The sequence below is a fragment of the Tinamus guttatus genome, unplaced genomic scaffold, assembly GCF_059628265.1.
Source record: "Tinamus guttatus ecotype Peru unplaced genomic scaffold, ASM5962826v1 Tinamus_guttatus_pri_ptg000057l, whole genome shotgun sequence".
Lineage (NCBI taxonomy): Eukaryota > Metazoa > Chordata > Aves > Tinamiformes > Tinamidae > Tinamus > Tinamus guttatus.
Window position 1 is genome coordinate 250,000 of NW_028288591.1, and position 17,000 is coordinate 266,999.

The 17,000-nt window shown below is 56.4% G+C and overlaps 2 protein-coding genes across 4 annotated transcripts; one reads left to right on the forward strand and one right to left on the reverse strand.

The window, feature by feature from the left end:
• Positions 1–677, forward strand: CLDN25 (claudin 25). The gene has a single exon (XM_088540195.1). It carries the CDS (start codon positions 6–8, stop codon positions 675–677), a length of 672 nt encoding a protein of 223 aa, XP_088396321.1. The 5' UTR covers positions 1–5.
• Positions 678–3,677: 3,000 nt separating this feature from the next.
• Positions 3,678–17,000, reverse strand: USP28 (ubiquitin specific peptidase 28). Of its 3 annotated transcripts, none has more exons than XM_088540223.1 (22): positions 16,918–17,000; positions 15,928–16,014; positions 15,535–15,672; positions 15,315–15,388; positions 14,648–14,724; positions 14,093–14,241; positions 12,249–12,376; positions 12,002–12,097; positions 11,364–11,543; positions 10,935–11,146; positions 10,502–10,572; positions 9,382–9,610; positions 9,016–9,219; positions 8,528–8,667; positions 8,201–8,389; positions 7,237–7,332; positions 6,696–6,874; positions 6,529–6,607; positions 6,355–6,434; positions 5,240–5,363; positions 4,452–4,650; positions 3,678–3,853 (listed from the first exon to the last, which is right to left on the reverse strand). In XM_088540223.1, exons 1-22 carry the CDS (start codon positions 16,960–16,962, stop codon positions 3,678–3,680), a joined length of 2,952 nt encoding a protein of 983 aa, XP_088396349.1. In that variant the 5' UTR covers positions 16,963–17,000. The 3 variants fall into 3 exon arrangements, with proteins under 3 accessions (XP_088396349.1, XP_088396350.1, XP_088396351.1); XM_088540224.1 differs by having other exon boundaries at positions 10,935–11,138; positions 11,353–11,543; XM_088540225.1 differs by lacking the exons at positions 7,237–7,332; positions 8,201–8,389 and having other exon boundaries at positions 10,935–11,132; positions 11,353–11,543; positions 16,918–16,996.

Genomic DNA, 17,000 nt, shown 5'->3' on the forward strand with positions numbered 1-17,000 from the left:
CCGACATGGCGTGCAGCTGCAGCGCCAAGGCGCAGCTGGCCGCGCTGCTCCTCGCGCTCTTCGGCTGGGTCTCGTCCTGCGTCACCACCTTCGTGCCGCTCTGGAAGAACCTCAACCTGGACTTGAACGAGCTGGAGATCTGGAACATGGGGCTCTGGCAGGTGTGCATCATCCAGGAGGAAGGCGCCATGGAGTGCAAGGCGCACGAGTCCTTCCTGGCGCTGCCGCCCGAGCTGCGGGCAGCGCGGGTGCTCATGTGCCTCTCCAACGGGCTGGGCTTCCTGGCGGCCGCGCTCTCGGCGCTGGGGCTGGACTGCTGGAGGACGTGCGAGGAGAGGGCCGCACTCAAGAGACGGCTGCTGCTGTGCGGAGGAGCCGCGTTCGGCGCGGCCGGAGTCCTCACCCTCGTGCCGGTCTCCTGGGTCGCCTACAACACGGTGCTCGAGTTCTGGGACGAGACCATCCCCGACATCGTCCCGCGCTGGGAGTTCGGCGAGGCCACGTTCCTGGGCTGGTTCGCCGGCTTCTTCCTCGCGGCAGGTGGGTCGCTCCTCCTGTGCAGCGGCTGCCTGCGACGGACCGAAACGGCCTCGGCGCCCGCGGCGGCGCGCGCTCCGCCCGGCCCGGCCCCGTGGGGCCACCCCGCGCACCCCAAACACGCCGACCTCGTCATCTGAGGCGCGGGGCTGCGGACTCTCCTCCGCCGGCACGTCTGCCCGTTCCCTGCTCCCGCAGAGCCCGGAGCGGCAGCGCGCTCGGCGGCGTCCCGCACGCGGAGCGCTGCAGCCCTCCACCCGCCGCAGAGCAGTAAAGAGCACTTTGTATTTCTGGTTATATTTGCAATGTAGTCACTCCTTGATTACCCTACGCGAGCGCTTCCCCTGAAACGTGCAATAGTCAGGAATGTAACTGTTGTAACAGCCGCGGCCAAACTAAACAGCTCGTTCCTTGAATGTCCATTGCACCTTGATGTATTCGGAATAAATTATTTCAGTTGGCAGCAGTACGTACTTGTGCTCTGAGAATGCAGTTGCATCTTATGCAATGCGTGTAGCGCGGTGGGATAAAGCGTTTGCACCTTAAGGAGCAAAGGTGCATTTTGAATGTTGCTTTTGCTCCTCTCGAAAAGCACAGAAAAGAAGGAAAACTAGAGAGATGGAGTTCAGAGAAAGCAAGCAGTCCATATATCAAAAAGGTGTGCTCCGAAGGCACTAAAACCTGTGGCAACAGCCCGGTCACCTGCCCCATGTCCTCATCGCGGACATGCGAAAGCCATAAAAGCGGCGCGGGCGCCTGTGAGGGCCCCGCTCCCCCGTGCACAGCGCGGCCGCGGGGCGCCCGCTGCTCCGCTCGGCCCCCGGCTCCTCGTTTGCCTTTCGGGAAAGGCCGCCCGCCTGCTGCTCCGGCACTCGGCATCCCCATGGAGGCCGACAGGAGGAGAGGCCGTGGGGAAAGAGCTCCCTTCATGGTGCTCCTAATCCCTGCGCCCGAAAGCCACGGTCCCATGATGAAAATGAACGAAGCCCCCATCCAAAAGCAGCATTCCTCCGGGAACCAAAGTTCACTTTTCTCTAAAAACTTACATTTTGTAACTTGCACTTTGCTCGGGATGGGCTGGAGAGTGGAAAAGAGGTACACGGGGAGAGAAAGAGAGTGATTATTCCCCGAGTGAGGGAACATCCTGCCCTTAGGACATGGCAGAAACCGGCAGCGTGGCCAAAAGGCCTCCCCGAGGCCCCCGGCGCCGCTCGTTCCTGCCGCGGCCTTCGCTGCGAGCGGCGAGCGAGGCAAAATAGAGGGGCCAGAAGGGTAGCATTCTTGGCCGGTGAACGTGCTTTGCAAAGATTTATCCAAACTGTGCGCTGCCCTCTAAAGGTCTGAGAAACCCGCCAAGCTCCAGACTCTGCTCGGGCTGTAACTTGTCACCCACACCCTTGGGACATGAAAACGGGGGGAGGGAAGGAGGATGACGAGCGGATGGTGAGCGAAGCTTTCCAGCCTCCGCACATTCCTCCCTGCAAGCCTGGCCCGGGCCTTCGGGCCTCACGCACCTTCGCTCGTCTTCTCGGTGGAAGCCCCGTTTGCAGCTCTCCCGCTTGCTTCGTTCCTGGCAGCGATTGAGAGGAGCAGGGGACCCACGGGGCCTTGCGGCTGTTTGAGTAACCGGACTCAAGAGCCGTCCCCAAAGCGCCTCCCGGCCCCTCGTGCGAGAGGATGGCTCGGAGCAAGAGCCATCGGGAACGCCGGGGCCGCCCCGGGAATTCGGAGTCACCGGAGCCACCGCTCTGCACAAGGCTGAACGCCTGTGTAGCCATCAGGCCCCAGAGCAGGAAAAGAAACCAACCCAAGGACACGAGAGAGGCGCCACCATCGCATGGTGCTGCAGAGACGCGGAGGAGCCTCCGTGAGCACAACGCGGAGCACAGGAGGAAGAGCCGCATTCCCTGCTCCACGACCACCTCGTCCTGGCACCTGGCTGCGCTCCTGGGTGCTCAGGGGAAGCCCGACTGTCTTAGGCGACCGTTTCCCTTTATTCTGAGGTGCGTGGGGGAACGCAAGGCGAGGGATTCGCTCCGAAAGAACCAGGGAAAACAACCCCCCGGCACAGCGGCACCTCGCTTCAACTGCCCAGTTAGCAAAGGAAACCCCGAGCCCCGGCGGCTGCTGGAAGGCTTTGCTGCTCCCTCTGCGACACCAGCGTAACTGTTTGGATGTCCAAGTACATGCAATTCCGCACACGCTGCCTGGCAGCAGCGCGATGGGCCTCCCCGAGCCCCCACGTGCCTCGCTGTCCTCCCAAGAGCAGAGAGGCTCCAGCACCCGCTCTGCGCTGGAACTCACAGTTCCTCCACGCGCAGAAATGTCTGCATCATTCTGGCAACAGATTTTGCTTTTTTTTTTCTCTCTCCTTCCTCTCTTCTGCGTCTTCATATTAAGGGGAAGAAGGTGTAAACACAGAGCAAAACAATGAAAGGAGCTATTTAACTCTGAAATAGAAGAAATGCTTTTATTGCACTTCTACAGAAGCTGCATAGCCCTCACAAACAGGATTCCCCAGGTACTTACTGCAAAGATTTGTTTGAAGCAACTGCCGTGGCTCTAATGCACCTGGGAGGTGGCCGGAAAGGGAAATTCAAACAGAGCCAACTTTCACGGAGGGATGAGAAGGGACCTAAGAGCTGATTCTGCCCTTGCAGTTGCCCTCATCGCTAATCCAACATTGGAATCGCACCCGAGGGCAGAAAGAGGTGCATTCTCGGATGCAAGAGGGGAGTTTCCTCCGGCGGGTGTTTGCTTTTACGGCTAAGCTGTCACTGTGGCACAATTGTGCCGGAGACGAACCGGAGAGCTCGGCCTGGCTCCCGGCCCCGCCGCTATTTGCTCTCGCCTCTCCCGGAGGAAGAGCCCTGTGTATTTTCCTTCGCCCGTTGCACGGCTAAAAGCCAACGCGTGTTTGCTCTGCTCTTTCGGGGGCTGCGGGATGGGCTGGAGAGCGGCCGCAACGGAGGCGCCTTCTGATTGAGGTCGGGGGGATAAAAGGCACTGCCGGACACATCAGGGGGTCATTGGGGTATGCAGCTGGGACAGCATCACACGACATGTCTTAAAAGTGCAGCACGGCTTTTTATTCATCCGTATATACAAAGAGGAGCCGCGCGCGAGCCCTGCGCGGCCGCTCACTGCACGGCCACGGCGGCGGCGCCGTGGATGGACTCCATGACGGCCGCGAAGCGGCTGCACAGGTCGTAGGGCGAGTTGGGCCGGATCTTCGGGGGCTCCTTGAGCACGACCACGTCCGCGGAGCAGTCGAGGAGCCGGGGGAGCAGCTCGCCCAGCTTCAGCTGCAGCTCGGCTGGTGGGGAGAGCGCGGCCCTGAGCGCCGGTGCCCCGCGGTGCCACCCGCGCCATCCAGAGCGGAGCCCCGGTGCCACCGGGAGGGAGCTCAGTGCTCAGGGCACGCTCGCCTTGCATGTAAGGAGATGAGAGCCTTGGCTCTGCCCCTGAGCCCTCAGGCTTGACAGAGCACCCGGCATTCATTGCTAAGTGGCAATTGTGCTGCAGCACTTCGCGGTATTTTCCCTTTGTTAAGGCTGCCTGGGAAAGAAGGTGTATCCAGAGCGCTAGACAACTGAGAGAACTCGCTCTTCCTGCCCGAAGGGAGCCCTGCGCCTGCAGCCCCATGACCAGCATTCACCTGCCATCTACGGGAGACTCGGTCAAGTGCAACGAAGGCCAAGCTCGGCACACCGAGAGGCTGCCCCTCCTGAAAATGCTTCCTCGCATCTCAATGAGCAGGAATCCTCCTGCAGCGCTAGAGCACCTTAATTCTTCCTCAAAAGGTGCCTCCTCTCGCAGCCTGCTGGGTCCGAGGGATCGTTCCAAACGGCCCTCGGGCTCCTGCCTGGCTAAGAGGGACGTGCCCTGCTGGGACCCCGTGCGGGGACACTTACCGTCCATGTCCTCGCGGCCCAGGTAGGAGCACCAGCGGTTCCGCATGAGCTCGATGGCGTCCAGGTCCTCCTTGGAGATGTCGTTGTTGATGATGAGGTGCATGCAGGGGATGATGAGCTCGTTGAGGACGCTGACGCCCTCGGCCACGTGAGCCTCCTCGCGGCTCACAAACAGAGACGCCGCCGCGTCGTTGAGCTTCTGCGCGAGCAGGGACACGAGGGACGTGGTCACCGAGGTGGCTGGGACAGCGGGGGACAGCCGAGCCGGCCACACTCGGCTCCCGCAGCAGCCGTTGCTCTAGGGAGCCCCGAGAGACAACAGACCCCCAAGGGATCCCAGGGGCAGTGCACACACATAAGTATATACATATGTATATCTACGTATAGCTGAGGCTTTAGGACGCCAAGATACAGATATGCCTTGACCTAGACGCCCCCCAAACTACAACCCCATCCCCTCACCCAACCGTGTTTGCTGGACTGTCACACTGCTGCCCACCCTTGGTGAGGGGCGGAAGCCTCAGTAAGAGCCCAAGAAATATCGTTGGGAGGGTCTTGCCAGAACCAGAGACAAAGCTCACGTTTTACACTGCTATCCCCCTAGGAAAACGGGCATCACCTTTTGCTTGGAAGGGGAAAGCCATTAACACTGGAAAGCAAAAAGAAGGGGGAGGCACCGCTGGAAGCTAATGGGAAATAACCTGAGCGCTGCTCCTCCGCGAGCACCGTGAGCAGCGCCCGAGCGCGTCCCGCGCGGCTCCCGGTGATCGGAGCGCTCGGGTACCCACCAGGAGGCATTCCCGCCGGTACAGGGCGATGAGGGCCTCGCTCACGCCGCGCCGCGGGCCCTTGCGCAGCAGCGCGCTGTTGCTCTGGTACGCGTACACCAGGTAGCTCAGGGCCTCCCGGTACCTGCGGGAAGAGTCCGGAGCGGAGCCGCGCGCCGCGGGGAAGCCGCTCCCGCCTGACGGACAACCGGCATCTCCTCCGCACAACAACAGCGGTTGTTCCAGGGCTAACACCCGCCCGCTCCCTTGCCCCAGCGTGCCGGCCCTGCATCGTTGGAACAACTTCCCAAAGCAAAGTTTAGCCAGAGACGAGCGCCAGCTGGTCTCTGCGCCGGTGCCAGAGCTTTGCACTTTGGGAGGACGCTCGCAGAGGGGGCACAGAACAATATTTTCAGTTCCTTTCCATATTTCCAGTTGAGAGAGGACTCGGTGAAAAAGCATTTAAGAAAACAACTGCAGGGCTGAGCTTCTCGCGGCTGCCAAATCCAAACACGCGGCAGGGACGAGCTCATCTCAGAAAAACGCTCGCACACCCTGCCCTGCCTCTTGTCACTCTGCCCGCTTGACTTTGCGGCCCGTCTCCGAGAGCCACCTCGGAAGAGAAGCTCTGTTCCCAGCCGGGAATCATTTCTAAAAGGCAAGTTTCCTCCCGCACGGAAAACAGGGCTTCATAAAATCCTCCTTACGATGATACTATTGTATATCCAATGCCCCGTGTAGGTAACATACAGCTTCAAAGCCGTCGGAGCAGGGAAACAGCAATGTTTTACAAACGTGTGGCATCCCATCCTGGACAGTTCCGGTGCCGAAGCGCACAGAGCCAGGAAAGTGACGGCAACCATTCCTGCAAACTCATCCCTGGGAAGGAGGAGACTAGGCTCCACCGAGGGAGAGATTAGTGGGAAACCCTGAGAAGCGGGGTCAGGCGCCCAGCTAGTAACTCAGCACAACATGGGAATTGTAGACCGAGGTCAGCTCCGCAGGCCCGAAAAGGCTCTTAGCCCGGCAAGAAGCCGGCACCTCTCGGCCACAAATGGAGCCGCACGGCTCAGGAGGAGCTTGGCCTTCCAGGCTGCAGCTAATCTTAGCCGAACATCCCATTAAAATTAACCTACTTTCTATTCTGGTACAGCTCCAGCCCTGTGAGCAGGTAAACAGAGACCTTCCGAAACAGGCTGTAGTCTTCGTGCCATCTCTGTAGGGGAACAAGGAGGGGAGCGGAGCGTCACTGTCACCCGTAACACGCGCACGCGCCGTCACATTCCTCCCCAGTGCCAGAGCGCCCTTACCTTGTACTCCTCCATGTCGACGTCGTCAGGGCCGATTTCTCGCAGCTTCGCTCGGGCCACCTTCATGATGCTAATGGACCTGCTCGGCACAAGCAGAGAGGGCCCAGGCGGAACCGTGAGGCCGGGTCTCGGGAGGAAAACCTCCTCCCGCAACGCGGAGCACCAACCTCTCATCGTAGCTGAGGTTCCTGTCCGCAAACTGCTCGAGAAGGGTGCGCTCCACGACCTGCTTGGGAGCGTCGTTCTGCAGGAAGTAGACGAGCACGTGCTGCAAGCGGGCGTCGTTGCGAGGGGTCGGCGCCTCCTTGGCGAGCAGGTAGAGCCGCGAGTATTCCTCGTGGAAGGCCTGCCGGAGAGGACGCGCGCTGCAGCCTCCCGGCCTCCGCGCGCCGCAGCCCTCGCCCGAGGCCGGCCCCGTGCCCTCCGGAACGGGCACGCAGCACAGGGCCCTTCCTCAGGGAATCCTCTTGCCACACGCAGGGAAAGGGAGTAACAGCCGGTCTTCCTTCCGAGAGGAGGGAAGCTCACGCCAGCTCCAAAGGTCGCTTTGAACCCGGGGTATGTCATTACATTAGAACAGTGCGTGGCTCACAGAAGCCATCAGACGAAAGAGAAGCGGCATGAAACGTTCCCCTCACAGTGCCGACGCGTCAGCACAGGCCACATTCTGACTTTCCCACCTCTGGACGTAGCAAACAAGCGAGATACCTTGACGAGCCCGGCCTCAGACCCATCGCGGTCGAAGGTCTGGCGGGCTTTCGCAATGGCCAGGATGACCCCTTGCATGGCGGGACTCAGCATCACCTACCACAGGAGCAGGACAGCAAACGCACGAGGACAGGGAGAACGACGACAGACAGAACGAGAAGAGGAAGAGGCATGGTGAAGGAAGGGGGAAAGAAAAGGTCCAAAGGAAAAGCATACAGGAAACGCTATGAGTATAGGTGCAATAAGCGAGCATGGACTCCTCGTTCCTCCTGCTGCATGCACGCTCCGTGCGGTTTGCTTCCAACGCCTCGCTGTGGCATTGCAAGCCTGGAGCCTGCACACTCGATAGCTGGGAGCATGGCACACTCATCACATCCCCTGCGTGCCCCATGCAGCCCTCTGAAGCAACCAGAGAGCACGGCACAGCGCCTGTGCGCACCAACGTCGTGCACGAAACGGCCTCATGCAGCCGCGAGCTCAGCCCTTCTGTGGGAGAAGGGCAGGTACGTTTGTGAAGAGACTGAACCCACCAACCCACAAAGCAAAGCTCCAGTGGGCATTGAGCGGGGCTGGACATGCACACTCACAATGCTGTAAGTTTCAGCGCTCACTTCTTAGGACAAGCCTCTAACAGAAAAGAGGAGAGCCTGCTCAGTAAGGACATACAGCCCTGAGCAGCTTGGATACAGCTATGGCAGAAAGATGACTTAAGCAACAAGCTGCAGACGTAATGATTAAGTGCTCTTAGAGAGCTACTTTTCTGGTGGTGTTTAGAGATGACATTGCAACAAGATTTGCTCTGGCCTTCCTTATTTCTGCAGAGGAAAATGTGCTTAGAAAACAGAAGGATTTCAGGAAAAAAAGGCTCCCATCCTTCCCGAAGTTAGGAAAGCTCAAAGGCACCCGAGTGCAGTGTTACAGGTTAATGAGAGGCAGCAAGCAGCTCCTGCGCTGGGCTCTGTACCTCCTCATTATATCCATCTGCATCAGATCTAACCAGAATCTTCCCCACGCTGGGGATTTCCACTTCAGAGACCTGCGAGCTGCTGTGCCCAGCAGGCTCCGTCTCTGGGGCTGCCTGCGCTGGCTCTGCCTGACCCGCGAGGGCCATTTCTCCCAGAGGGGCCTTCGCTGCTGCGTCCACCTCCTCCGGCTGCGGCAGCAGAAAGAAGAGAAGATCAGAAAGGCAAAAGCAAAACAGAGGGAAGCGGGAGCGGAGCGAGTTCCGGGCGGCAGAGCTGCGGCAGCGCCCGGCGCAGGCGGAGGGTTCCCGGGAGGAGCGCGGCCTCACCTCGCAGAGCGCGGCCTCCACGCCGTTCCTCTCGTAGGCGTCCGCCGTGTTGGCTATGGCCAGCGCCGTCTGCTCCTTGGCGATGGTGGCGTGCTCGGCGGCCAGTGAGCGCGCGCCCGGCTCGCCCGCCGCGGGCGCGTCTGTCGGGACACAGAGGGGAATTTTCAGGATCAGAGCAGCTCCACATTTGCTGCTCGATGCTCACGTTTCCCGTACTGACATCCTTGTTACCAGCTCATTATAACTGAATGCCTGTGAAAACAGCATTTCATCCAGCTCGGCTGCAAGCTTAGAGGTGGACACATACGCACGTAGCCGGATAGCTTTTCCTCTCGCCAGGATGCAGCCCCCCCAACCTGCTTTGCCACGTCACTGCCGCTTTCTCCTACATATCTAGGATTGCACGGCTAGCTGCAAAGCAGCGCTACTTTGGAGCGGGCACTTGTTACCAGCGTCAACCCGGATTACAAACTCCGCTGCAGAGCCACCTGGTCCCGACTCGGAGGAGACGTCCTGCGACTCGAAAGCGGCCGAGGGCTCCATCTGGGGCATCTTGCAGGACTGCTCCTCTTCCCACTCCTCCGCCTCCTGCTCCAGGCGCCAGTTGTCCTCCTGGATGTAACGCTGCAGCTCCGGCAGCAGGGCTTCCACCTCGTCCTGAGCCTCTCCACGCTCGGACTCAGCATCCTCCCCTGGAAGAAACACACCGCTTTTTACGTGCGAAAGACACAGTAGCTCCTGGGGGACCCGGCATCCCCCTCCGCAGGAGAGGCCGTTCTACGCCACGGGACGCGCTGGCCACGCAGGGCCGGGGGGAACGCGGCCCGAGCAGCCCGCGGTCCTGGCTTCCATACCTGCGGCGGCGCGGGCCACCGTATCGCTGACGTACATGAGGCAGTAGGCACTGGCATTCCGCAGGCCGCCAAAGGAGTCCCGCTGCAGCTCGTCCCACGACGACTCCGTCACCGAGATGTCGTTGTACTTGAGCCAGCTCCTCCGAGGCTGGTCGTAGATGTAGGCCCAGTAGTGGCCGGCGTTTGCCTGCCCTTCGTGCACCAGGACTGCGTGCAATCGGTAGGGAACCTGCAACTCACACACACGCGTTCTGCAGGCTGGGTTGCGGGAAACGAAGATGTCAGAGCTCTGCACAAACCGAAGCTGCTGCCCTGCATCGGGCTGCTGAGTCCTATACTGACCATCCTAAGAGCTGCCTTCTCTTGTGGCACTTTGCTGTCACCTGAGGCTGAACGTGCCATTGTGAAGCCAACAGGCATGACCATGGAAAGTGAAGCCCTATGAGGAGGGTCAAGCTCCCAGGGCAGAGCTGTCACCGGGTGCCACGGGGCCTGTTTTGCAGGGCAGGGGCACGACGTGCCCCCGCAAAGCACCCAGCCAGCCTGAGCCCACGGAGCGCTCGGGAAAGGAGGGACGAGGTGAGGAGAAAAGGGAACATCTTTTTAAGGAAACCTCTCTCTTCTTTGCAACATGGAGATTTTTTTGTAGGTGAGTTAAGCTGACAGTTCCAAACAGAAAACATTTTATGTCATTTAAAAAAAATTAACCACAATGCGCCAGGAAAGGTTTTAGAGCCTGACTGAATGGATTTCTGTGCAAGTACAGACAGTTCGGGCTTTAAATGTTTCTGGAAGAAGCAGTTATTTATTAACCTCACAAGCTCCGCGGGAGCTTGGAGATGGGCTAAAAACAAGAGATTGAAGCATTTCTCTCAAAGCATTGATGACCCTGAGAACATCTCAGTCGGTTCATGGCCAGGGTGAGACCATCGTTCTCAAGACATTCATTCCTGCGCTCCCCGGAGGGCTGGAGGCTGATTAAAAACAAATCCGTCCCCCAGCTTTGGCAAGACACGTAGCGTTTTGGTCCTCTCCTTCCACACAAACATTTATCTTGCACCGCGGCCGCGCGGCCAGCAGCATCAGCCGAACGTTTCCCTAACGAAGCTGCATTTCTTACCTGCTGGAGGAGAGGGTCACAGTACATTTGTTCGATGGAGAGGTTGATCCTGGCAATAGAGGCCTTCAAATCTGCCAAGAACATTGCAAAAAATAAAAATATAGTTAAAAAAAACACTGACAAAGATGATGCACAAAAATTCCCAGCTAGTCAGCCTATTGTGGCCCTTTTGAATTCCAAGATACGGGAGATGTGCAGGAATGCAGAGAGGGCACGGTCACGGCTCCGCTCAAACCCAGCGGACCGCAGACGTGCGGGCTGCACAAGACACCCGCTGTGGGTACCGCGACGCTCGAAACGCACGGAGCATCATTTCTACACGAGCGGGGGCACCTCGGGGAGCACGGCACGCTGCCCCAAACTGGAGCAACACGCAGGGCTTCAGGCTGGCAATCACCAGGAAAGCGCCACAAAGGTGTTTTTTTGGGCCGACCTTGCACGTCTTGTTCGATCTCGCTCCTCCAGTGCTGCAGGCAGGTGCGAACGAGGTTCATCTCATCCTCGGAAACCACGTGGGGAGCCGGGCGCTCCGGTGTTTGTGCCGGCGGCTCGGAAGGCGGCAGCGGTGGAGTCGAGCCGTGGTGCAGGGGAGAATTTACCAAAGAGAAATCCTCAGGTGTCCCAGTATTCTCTGTTTCTGGTGCGCTAGGAAGCAAAATTCCGTAGCAATGGGCAGATTATTCTGTATTTCTCTTTTGAAAAGAGATCAAATCAAACAGCAGCTACTGAAGAGCCAGAGCCCCGTTTCCCTTTGCAGATTGTACAACATGCAAAGAGCCCAAGCTCATCAAAACGCACTTCCTCTTCGGCAGATCAAAGTGCAGCGCGAGACAAGATGCGAGATCCAAGACTGTTCACCAACCTGTCCTGCCGTGCCGGCCTGTCCGAGACGGGAGGCTCGTCCGGGCGCCGCGGGGCTGTTCCTGCAGAGCCCCGGGGAGCAGCGGCCGCCGCGGGCGCCTTGCTGGCCACGAACTCGAGGACGTAGCGCAGCATGTCCGGGAGCGGGAAGCGCGCCGGCCCGGAGCCGTACTCCATGTACCTGCAGCCCAGCAGAGCAAACGCCGCGCTCCATCGGGGACGGAACACGGCGACGCCGGGAACCGCGAGGAAAAACCAACGCGAGGCAGCTGGGATGCACCGGCTTGCCACACGGGCGAGCGCGTATTTCTGGAGAGCAGACGTGGAATATTCCTGTCCTCCTGTCCCGACTGCTTTGAGCACGCCACCATTCCAGAGAAATGCTCTGCGATGATCCCAGCACAACCTGCCCCGCGAGCGCGCTCAAAGCTGGGGATCGTCCAGGGATATTCCTACGTGGCCGATGACAGGGGACCAACACAGGCCTCCTGCCACAAGCCCCACGACTAGGGCTTGCTTTTAAATATTCCCGTATTTTCTCCTTCCTCTACAAGTTTTGATTTCCATTAAAAGCTCATTTAAAAGGAAGGAGTCCCAGAAATGCCCGTGGTGCCAGAACAAAAATAGCCGAGCACTTACTTTTCCAGTTTCTGCTGTAGAACTGCTATTTTCTCCTTTAATCTCTTGATTTCTTCTCTTTTCGCCTGAATAAGATCTTTACTGCCATAGAGGTACCTGCACAAATCACAGAGCGTTATGTACCTCTAACATCTCCAGGGCTCCTGAAATATTTTTGAGCCCTTCCCTCCTCACCGAGAGGAATTCCTCACTTGTTTAGCTGAACTAAAGCATCAGCTGAAAGCTAAGACGAGCGCAAGTGACTCACCTGTCCATGTAAATGGTCTGGGGAAACTCGAGCCGGGTGTGGATTTTCTCCGGCTGTCCCAGGGACTGGTTGAACTCGAAGCGGGACAGCTCGAACGTGAGCACCGGGGGCAGTTTGGAAAACCAGCGCTGCAACAGAAGCAGAGGTGCCCCGGGGGGACGGCTGTGACGGCCATGGCCAACCGCTGCACTTTAGGCTGCTCCTAAGCCTGTCCTTAGGCTCTGACTTACTCTACGTCTTGCTTATGGAGCGGCTAGTTCGAAAGCCAGATTTTAGGAGATTCAAATTGCTGCTTCCGTTTAAAAATTTGGCCATGGAGAAGCCTCGTGACAGCTCACAGAAAATTCATTTCCATTGCCTGCTGCATCCAGCTTGCTGGATTATTCGGCGTCCCAGGGATCAACTTTACACCATTTGCACACACTCCACAAACACATCAGCTAAGAGCCTCCGAGACGGCTCGCTTCCCAGGCAGCTCACGCAGGGACGAGCAGCAGGACAGAGGCTCTTCAGCAGCACCGCATCCCTCCCGCTCGCACGCTGCTGCTCGCCACAAGTTTCCTCCCGCTACCTTAGTGCGGCTTTGCCGGGACCACCTTCCCAGCGGGAATCACGGTGGCACACGAAGGCCTTCCCTTGCACGATCCACGGCACGTGTCCTGCCACAGCAACCCTGTCCCCGCGCCAAGGCGCGAGAGCCCCTTCCTCGACCTAAAATCTGTGCAACAGAGGTGACTATTGCTAATACGTGAGAAGGACGTGGCCCGCGAGCAGAGCCTGTGGGGGGCTGCCCAGTCTTCAGAGCAGGAGAGCATGGAAAAGGAAAAGGAAGGTTGTGCACCCCTCGGATATCAGGGACGGCAGCGATGTCCCAATGCTTCCACGTGCTCAGCCCTGCTCTCAAAAGACAAAATGCGCCTTCTTCTCCATGCCAACTACCACGTGGCCCACTAGCCAGAACCTCCTAGCAAGTGAAATACAGGTGCACAGCTCTTTGCAATACAAGTTCTTTGCAAACATCAGACTCCTCTCCTCCTAGCTGCGCAGCCATGCAACGATTACAGCTCGGCCCAGCGACCGGGACGATTCCCCTTGGCTTTCAGTAAGGAACCTCCAGGAAATACAAGGCTTGGATTGCAAAGAATCTCCCCGAGCAGCTCCCTACACCTCCTGCTCCAGGCTGCACCAACCACTGCACAAGTCCTTCCCCTGCCCCGTCTGTGCCAGGTACCTGTGCAATTCCTTACTTTAACTTCCCAAACTTCCTCTGGACTAACTGCTCACCGCTCTAGCACACACAGAATGCTGAATGTCAGGGCACAGCTTAACTGCTGCCTTTGCAGCAGCTAAGTAATTTATGGTTGATTTGTGATTCCAGGAATTAAAAAAATAAAAAAAATAAAAATAAGAGAAAAAAAATCAGCACAGGCAGAAGATATGAGTGGAAATGAGAAAAAGAAACACACACTGTAACAGGGAGAAAGAAACAAATTGCAAATGGCATACCATAGAGTTAAGCACTGTACTTTTACCCTCCGAAAATACGGAGGCAGTGGTGCTCCCCCTACTCAGGTACAGGTAGGCTTCAACAGAAAGAGAGAGACTTTATCACGCTGGCATCACAAGTAGATGTCGACCTTTTTAATGCAAAACAAACTCCTCAAAGGGGTTACGCAGGACATTACAGCGTTACAAGCAAGCTCGGAGCTCGTTAGCGATGCCCGTTAACGTGCACTTGGGCTAGATTCCAGGAGTCCCGAGAATCCCCAAGAGGCAGCGAGACCCCCCTGCACATTCCATGGTAGGAAGCACCCAGGAGCATCACGCCAAAGGCCGGGACTAACCTCCTGTCCGTACCGCGCCGGGCGAGCGGCCGTCGCCGCGTCCAGCTCCCCCTCCACCATGGCTCCTTCCAAGCACTCGCTCAAGTTCCGATACCCGTTTACCTGAAGGGGATACTGGCCAAAGGTTTCAATCTTGGAAAAAGCATTGCCTGAATAAGGAAAAACAAAACAGAACAAAAGCCCACGAAGCAACTTAAAACAACAACGGAAAAGGATAACTCAGGAGCTTGTCATAAACATCAGCTTTGCCACACTGCTCCAAAGAAATGAGCTCCGTACGGCTCTCAGGAGAGATGCCTATCAAAGCAAGGCTCTCTCTTAACAAATCCTCACGTAGATGAGCGCAGGACAGTTTTTCATTTTTTCACAAAAGGCGCTTTACAGAAGAAGGTTAAAAACAATTTTATAAAGAAGACTATTTGTAAGCTCACCGTGCTGCTAAAGAACCAGGCAATTTCATCAAGAACGTGCAGTGTAAAAGTCACGCATCATCATTGCCTTAAATCACAGCACTCAGAGGAGCGAAGCAGTGAAAGGGCCAAATCTGTAACTCACCCTCATGGACGCCCTCAGTCAGGAAAGTCCCATAGAAAAGTTGCACCATTGGGTTTTCAGATTTGTCCCCAGGGTTGCTGTTGCCAAAAGAAAGGACAAAGAAAACGCACGTATTTGTTTCATTTGCAGCTATAGGCTCTTAAAAAGTCTTGGCTCAAGATCTAAACCTTTGCATCGGAGTCTTCCTATGAGAAAAAATAACATTTTCTATCCCAGCACAAAATACTCATCTGTTTTCATACTCACAATTGCATTCTACCATTAACACTGGCAAGGAAAAAAAAAAAAAAAACCTAAAGCTAAAATACTGCCTTCTGAACTGCAGTTCTAAATGAGACGTCTGTAAAGAAAGGTCTTTAGAATGATTTTAGGTCTCTCCTTCAGGTGACTGTTTTCCTGATCTAACATCTGTTATGTTCTACCGTACATTTTAGCGTACATTTCATTTGATTGGCTGAGCACTCTCTCATGCCATTTTACAGCAGCTCTATTGAATTGTAAATAGCTTTAAAAGCTTAGGTTTTTTTTTTTTTTTTTTTTTTTTTTTTTTTTTTTTTTTAACTCCTGCCCTTTTTCTTTACTCAAAGTCCTCCCATGCACCTACTGGTTGTATCTGAAACCTGTCAGTGCTCGGTGCTGGGCAGCCCCCGAGCCCACGGGCACTCACTTGACGTTCACGGCCAGCTGGAACGCGTCCTCCAGCCAGTCCAGCAGCTTGTGCGTGAATTCACTGACGTCTTGCTGGAAAAGAGGCAGAGGTTTCCAGTCACCTCCCCGGCCACCAGGGCCCCGTTCGGCTGCCCGTGTCCTTAGCCAGGCCAAGGAGGATCGCTGGGCCCCAGAGCGCTGCTCTGAAGCCAGCAGAAGCCTTTCCAGGCCGGTCTTACCTGCTGTTCTTCAGCAGATCTGAACGCATCCCGCAAGAGCTCCAGCGCTGCAGAGGGGTCTACGAACTTACGCCGTGTCCCCAGCATTAAAGCAAACAGACACTGAAGTTCTTGCATGAATGCAATATTTCTTTGTCCCTGAATTGGAAAAAAAAAATCAATCTTAGAATGCAGCTTTGGGAGAGTTGCACTACATTGAAGTGAAGCTTTCAGTGAGGCACCTGGCTCTTTCTACAGCAAACCTGACTTTTAGAAGTGTTTTTCGTGTTTGACATTAAGGCAGCAAGAAAACCGTCAGGCCACGAGCGTGGGCGCGAGGGCATCGGGCGCCCCTTTTCCTTTCCCAGCGAGAGGAGGAGCTGCAGAAGAGGGGCCTCCGCGGCACCAACTCACCGTGCGGCTCCGGCAGGTCTCCAGCACGCTCGGGGGCAGCGAGTAGCCGAGGACCAGCCTCCGAAACTGCCGCAACTGGAAAAGAGACTGCGGAGAAAGCCCCGGTGAAGACGGCACCCGCACCGGCGTCTCCCCTTACGGCCTTGCAAAGGCCCAAACCTCATCCTGCCTCTCTCGGGGCATATAAGCATCTCAGAAAAGAGCAAGGGCACGTTCAGAAAAAGCACAGAGGAACCACAAGCTCCACGAACGGAGCACTCCTCCCGCTATTCTATTTCCCCGCAAAGATGGAGAGAGACGATTAGCATTTATCTGCTGCTGATGTAAAACGGCTGCAAGAGCCAAATGTGTCCCGTCTCTCCTATGCTTGCCTGGGTTATCAAGAATAATACACTCTGCCTAGTCACTTATTAGATCAAACATTCGGGCACTGTATTCCATTACCTGCCATCTGATACATCACGTATTGAGCCAACAATCCCCGCAGTAAAAGGGAATTATCAGCTCCCTTTGCCAGTCTAGCTACTGTCATCCAGCATTTGGACATCATCGCACCAAAAAGCAGTTGCCCGGGTACATACAGATTACATCGATCCCTATCTCTGTTACAAGAAGGCTACCTAACTGCTCTTTTCCAGCGTGTCCACAGAAAATCTCTGTTATATCAAACAAAAGCAGAAGTATTTTAGGAGCTCAAGGATCTAAGGCCTGATCCATTTTGCTAATCTGGGAAGGAACACATGGAATCCTCCCCAACACTGTCCTCACATCACAAAGAAAAGAGGGGTAGAGGTGGGAACACTTTTGCTTCTCTGTTTAACTCAGTATAATACACTTGCAGTCTTGGGAGAAATGACCCAACGTGAGCACGGTCACAGCCACTCAGCAGCACACGCCGATCACCTCGCAGAGAGGCCGAACTTCCAATTAGCCCCGATGAGTATTTGACGCCACGGCAGCAGGAATTGCAGACCTCCGCCCACAGCTTACCTGTATGACGGCACTAAACCAGCAGGTATTTCCGATGTTCTTCATGCCAACAGGCCAGTCGCCCGCTCGTCTCCAGTCGTCGT

Excerpts from the sequence above, each read along its gene's own strand:
- CLDN25 (XM_088540195.1), top strand. The coding sequence starts at position 6 with ATGGCGTGCAGCTGCAGCGCCAAGGCGCAGCTGGCCGCGCTGCTCCTC.
- USP28 (XM_088540224.1), bottom strand. The coding sequence starts at position 16,962 with ATGAAGAACATCGGAAATACCTGCTGGTTTAGTGCCGTCATACAG. Across the intron at positions 15,389-15,534 it reads GATCTGCTGAAGAACAGCAG|CAAGACGTCAGTGAATTCAC; the intron begins GTAAGACCGGCC and ends CCTCTTTTCCAG. Across the intron at positions 10,573-10,934 it reads GATCGAACAAGACGTGCAAG|ATTTGAAGGCCTCTATTGCC; the intron begins GTCGGCCCAAAA and ends TGTTCTTGGCAG.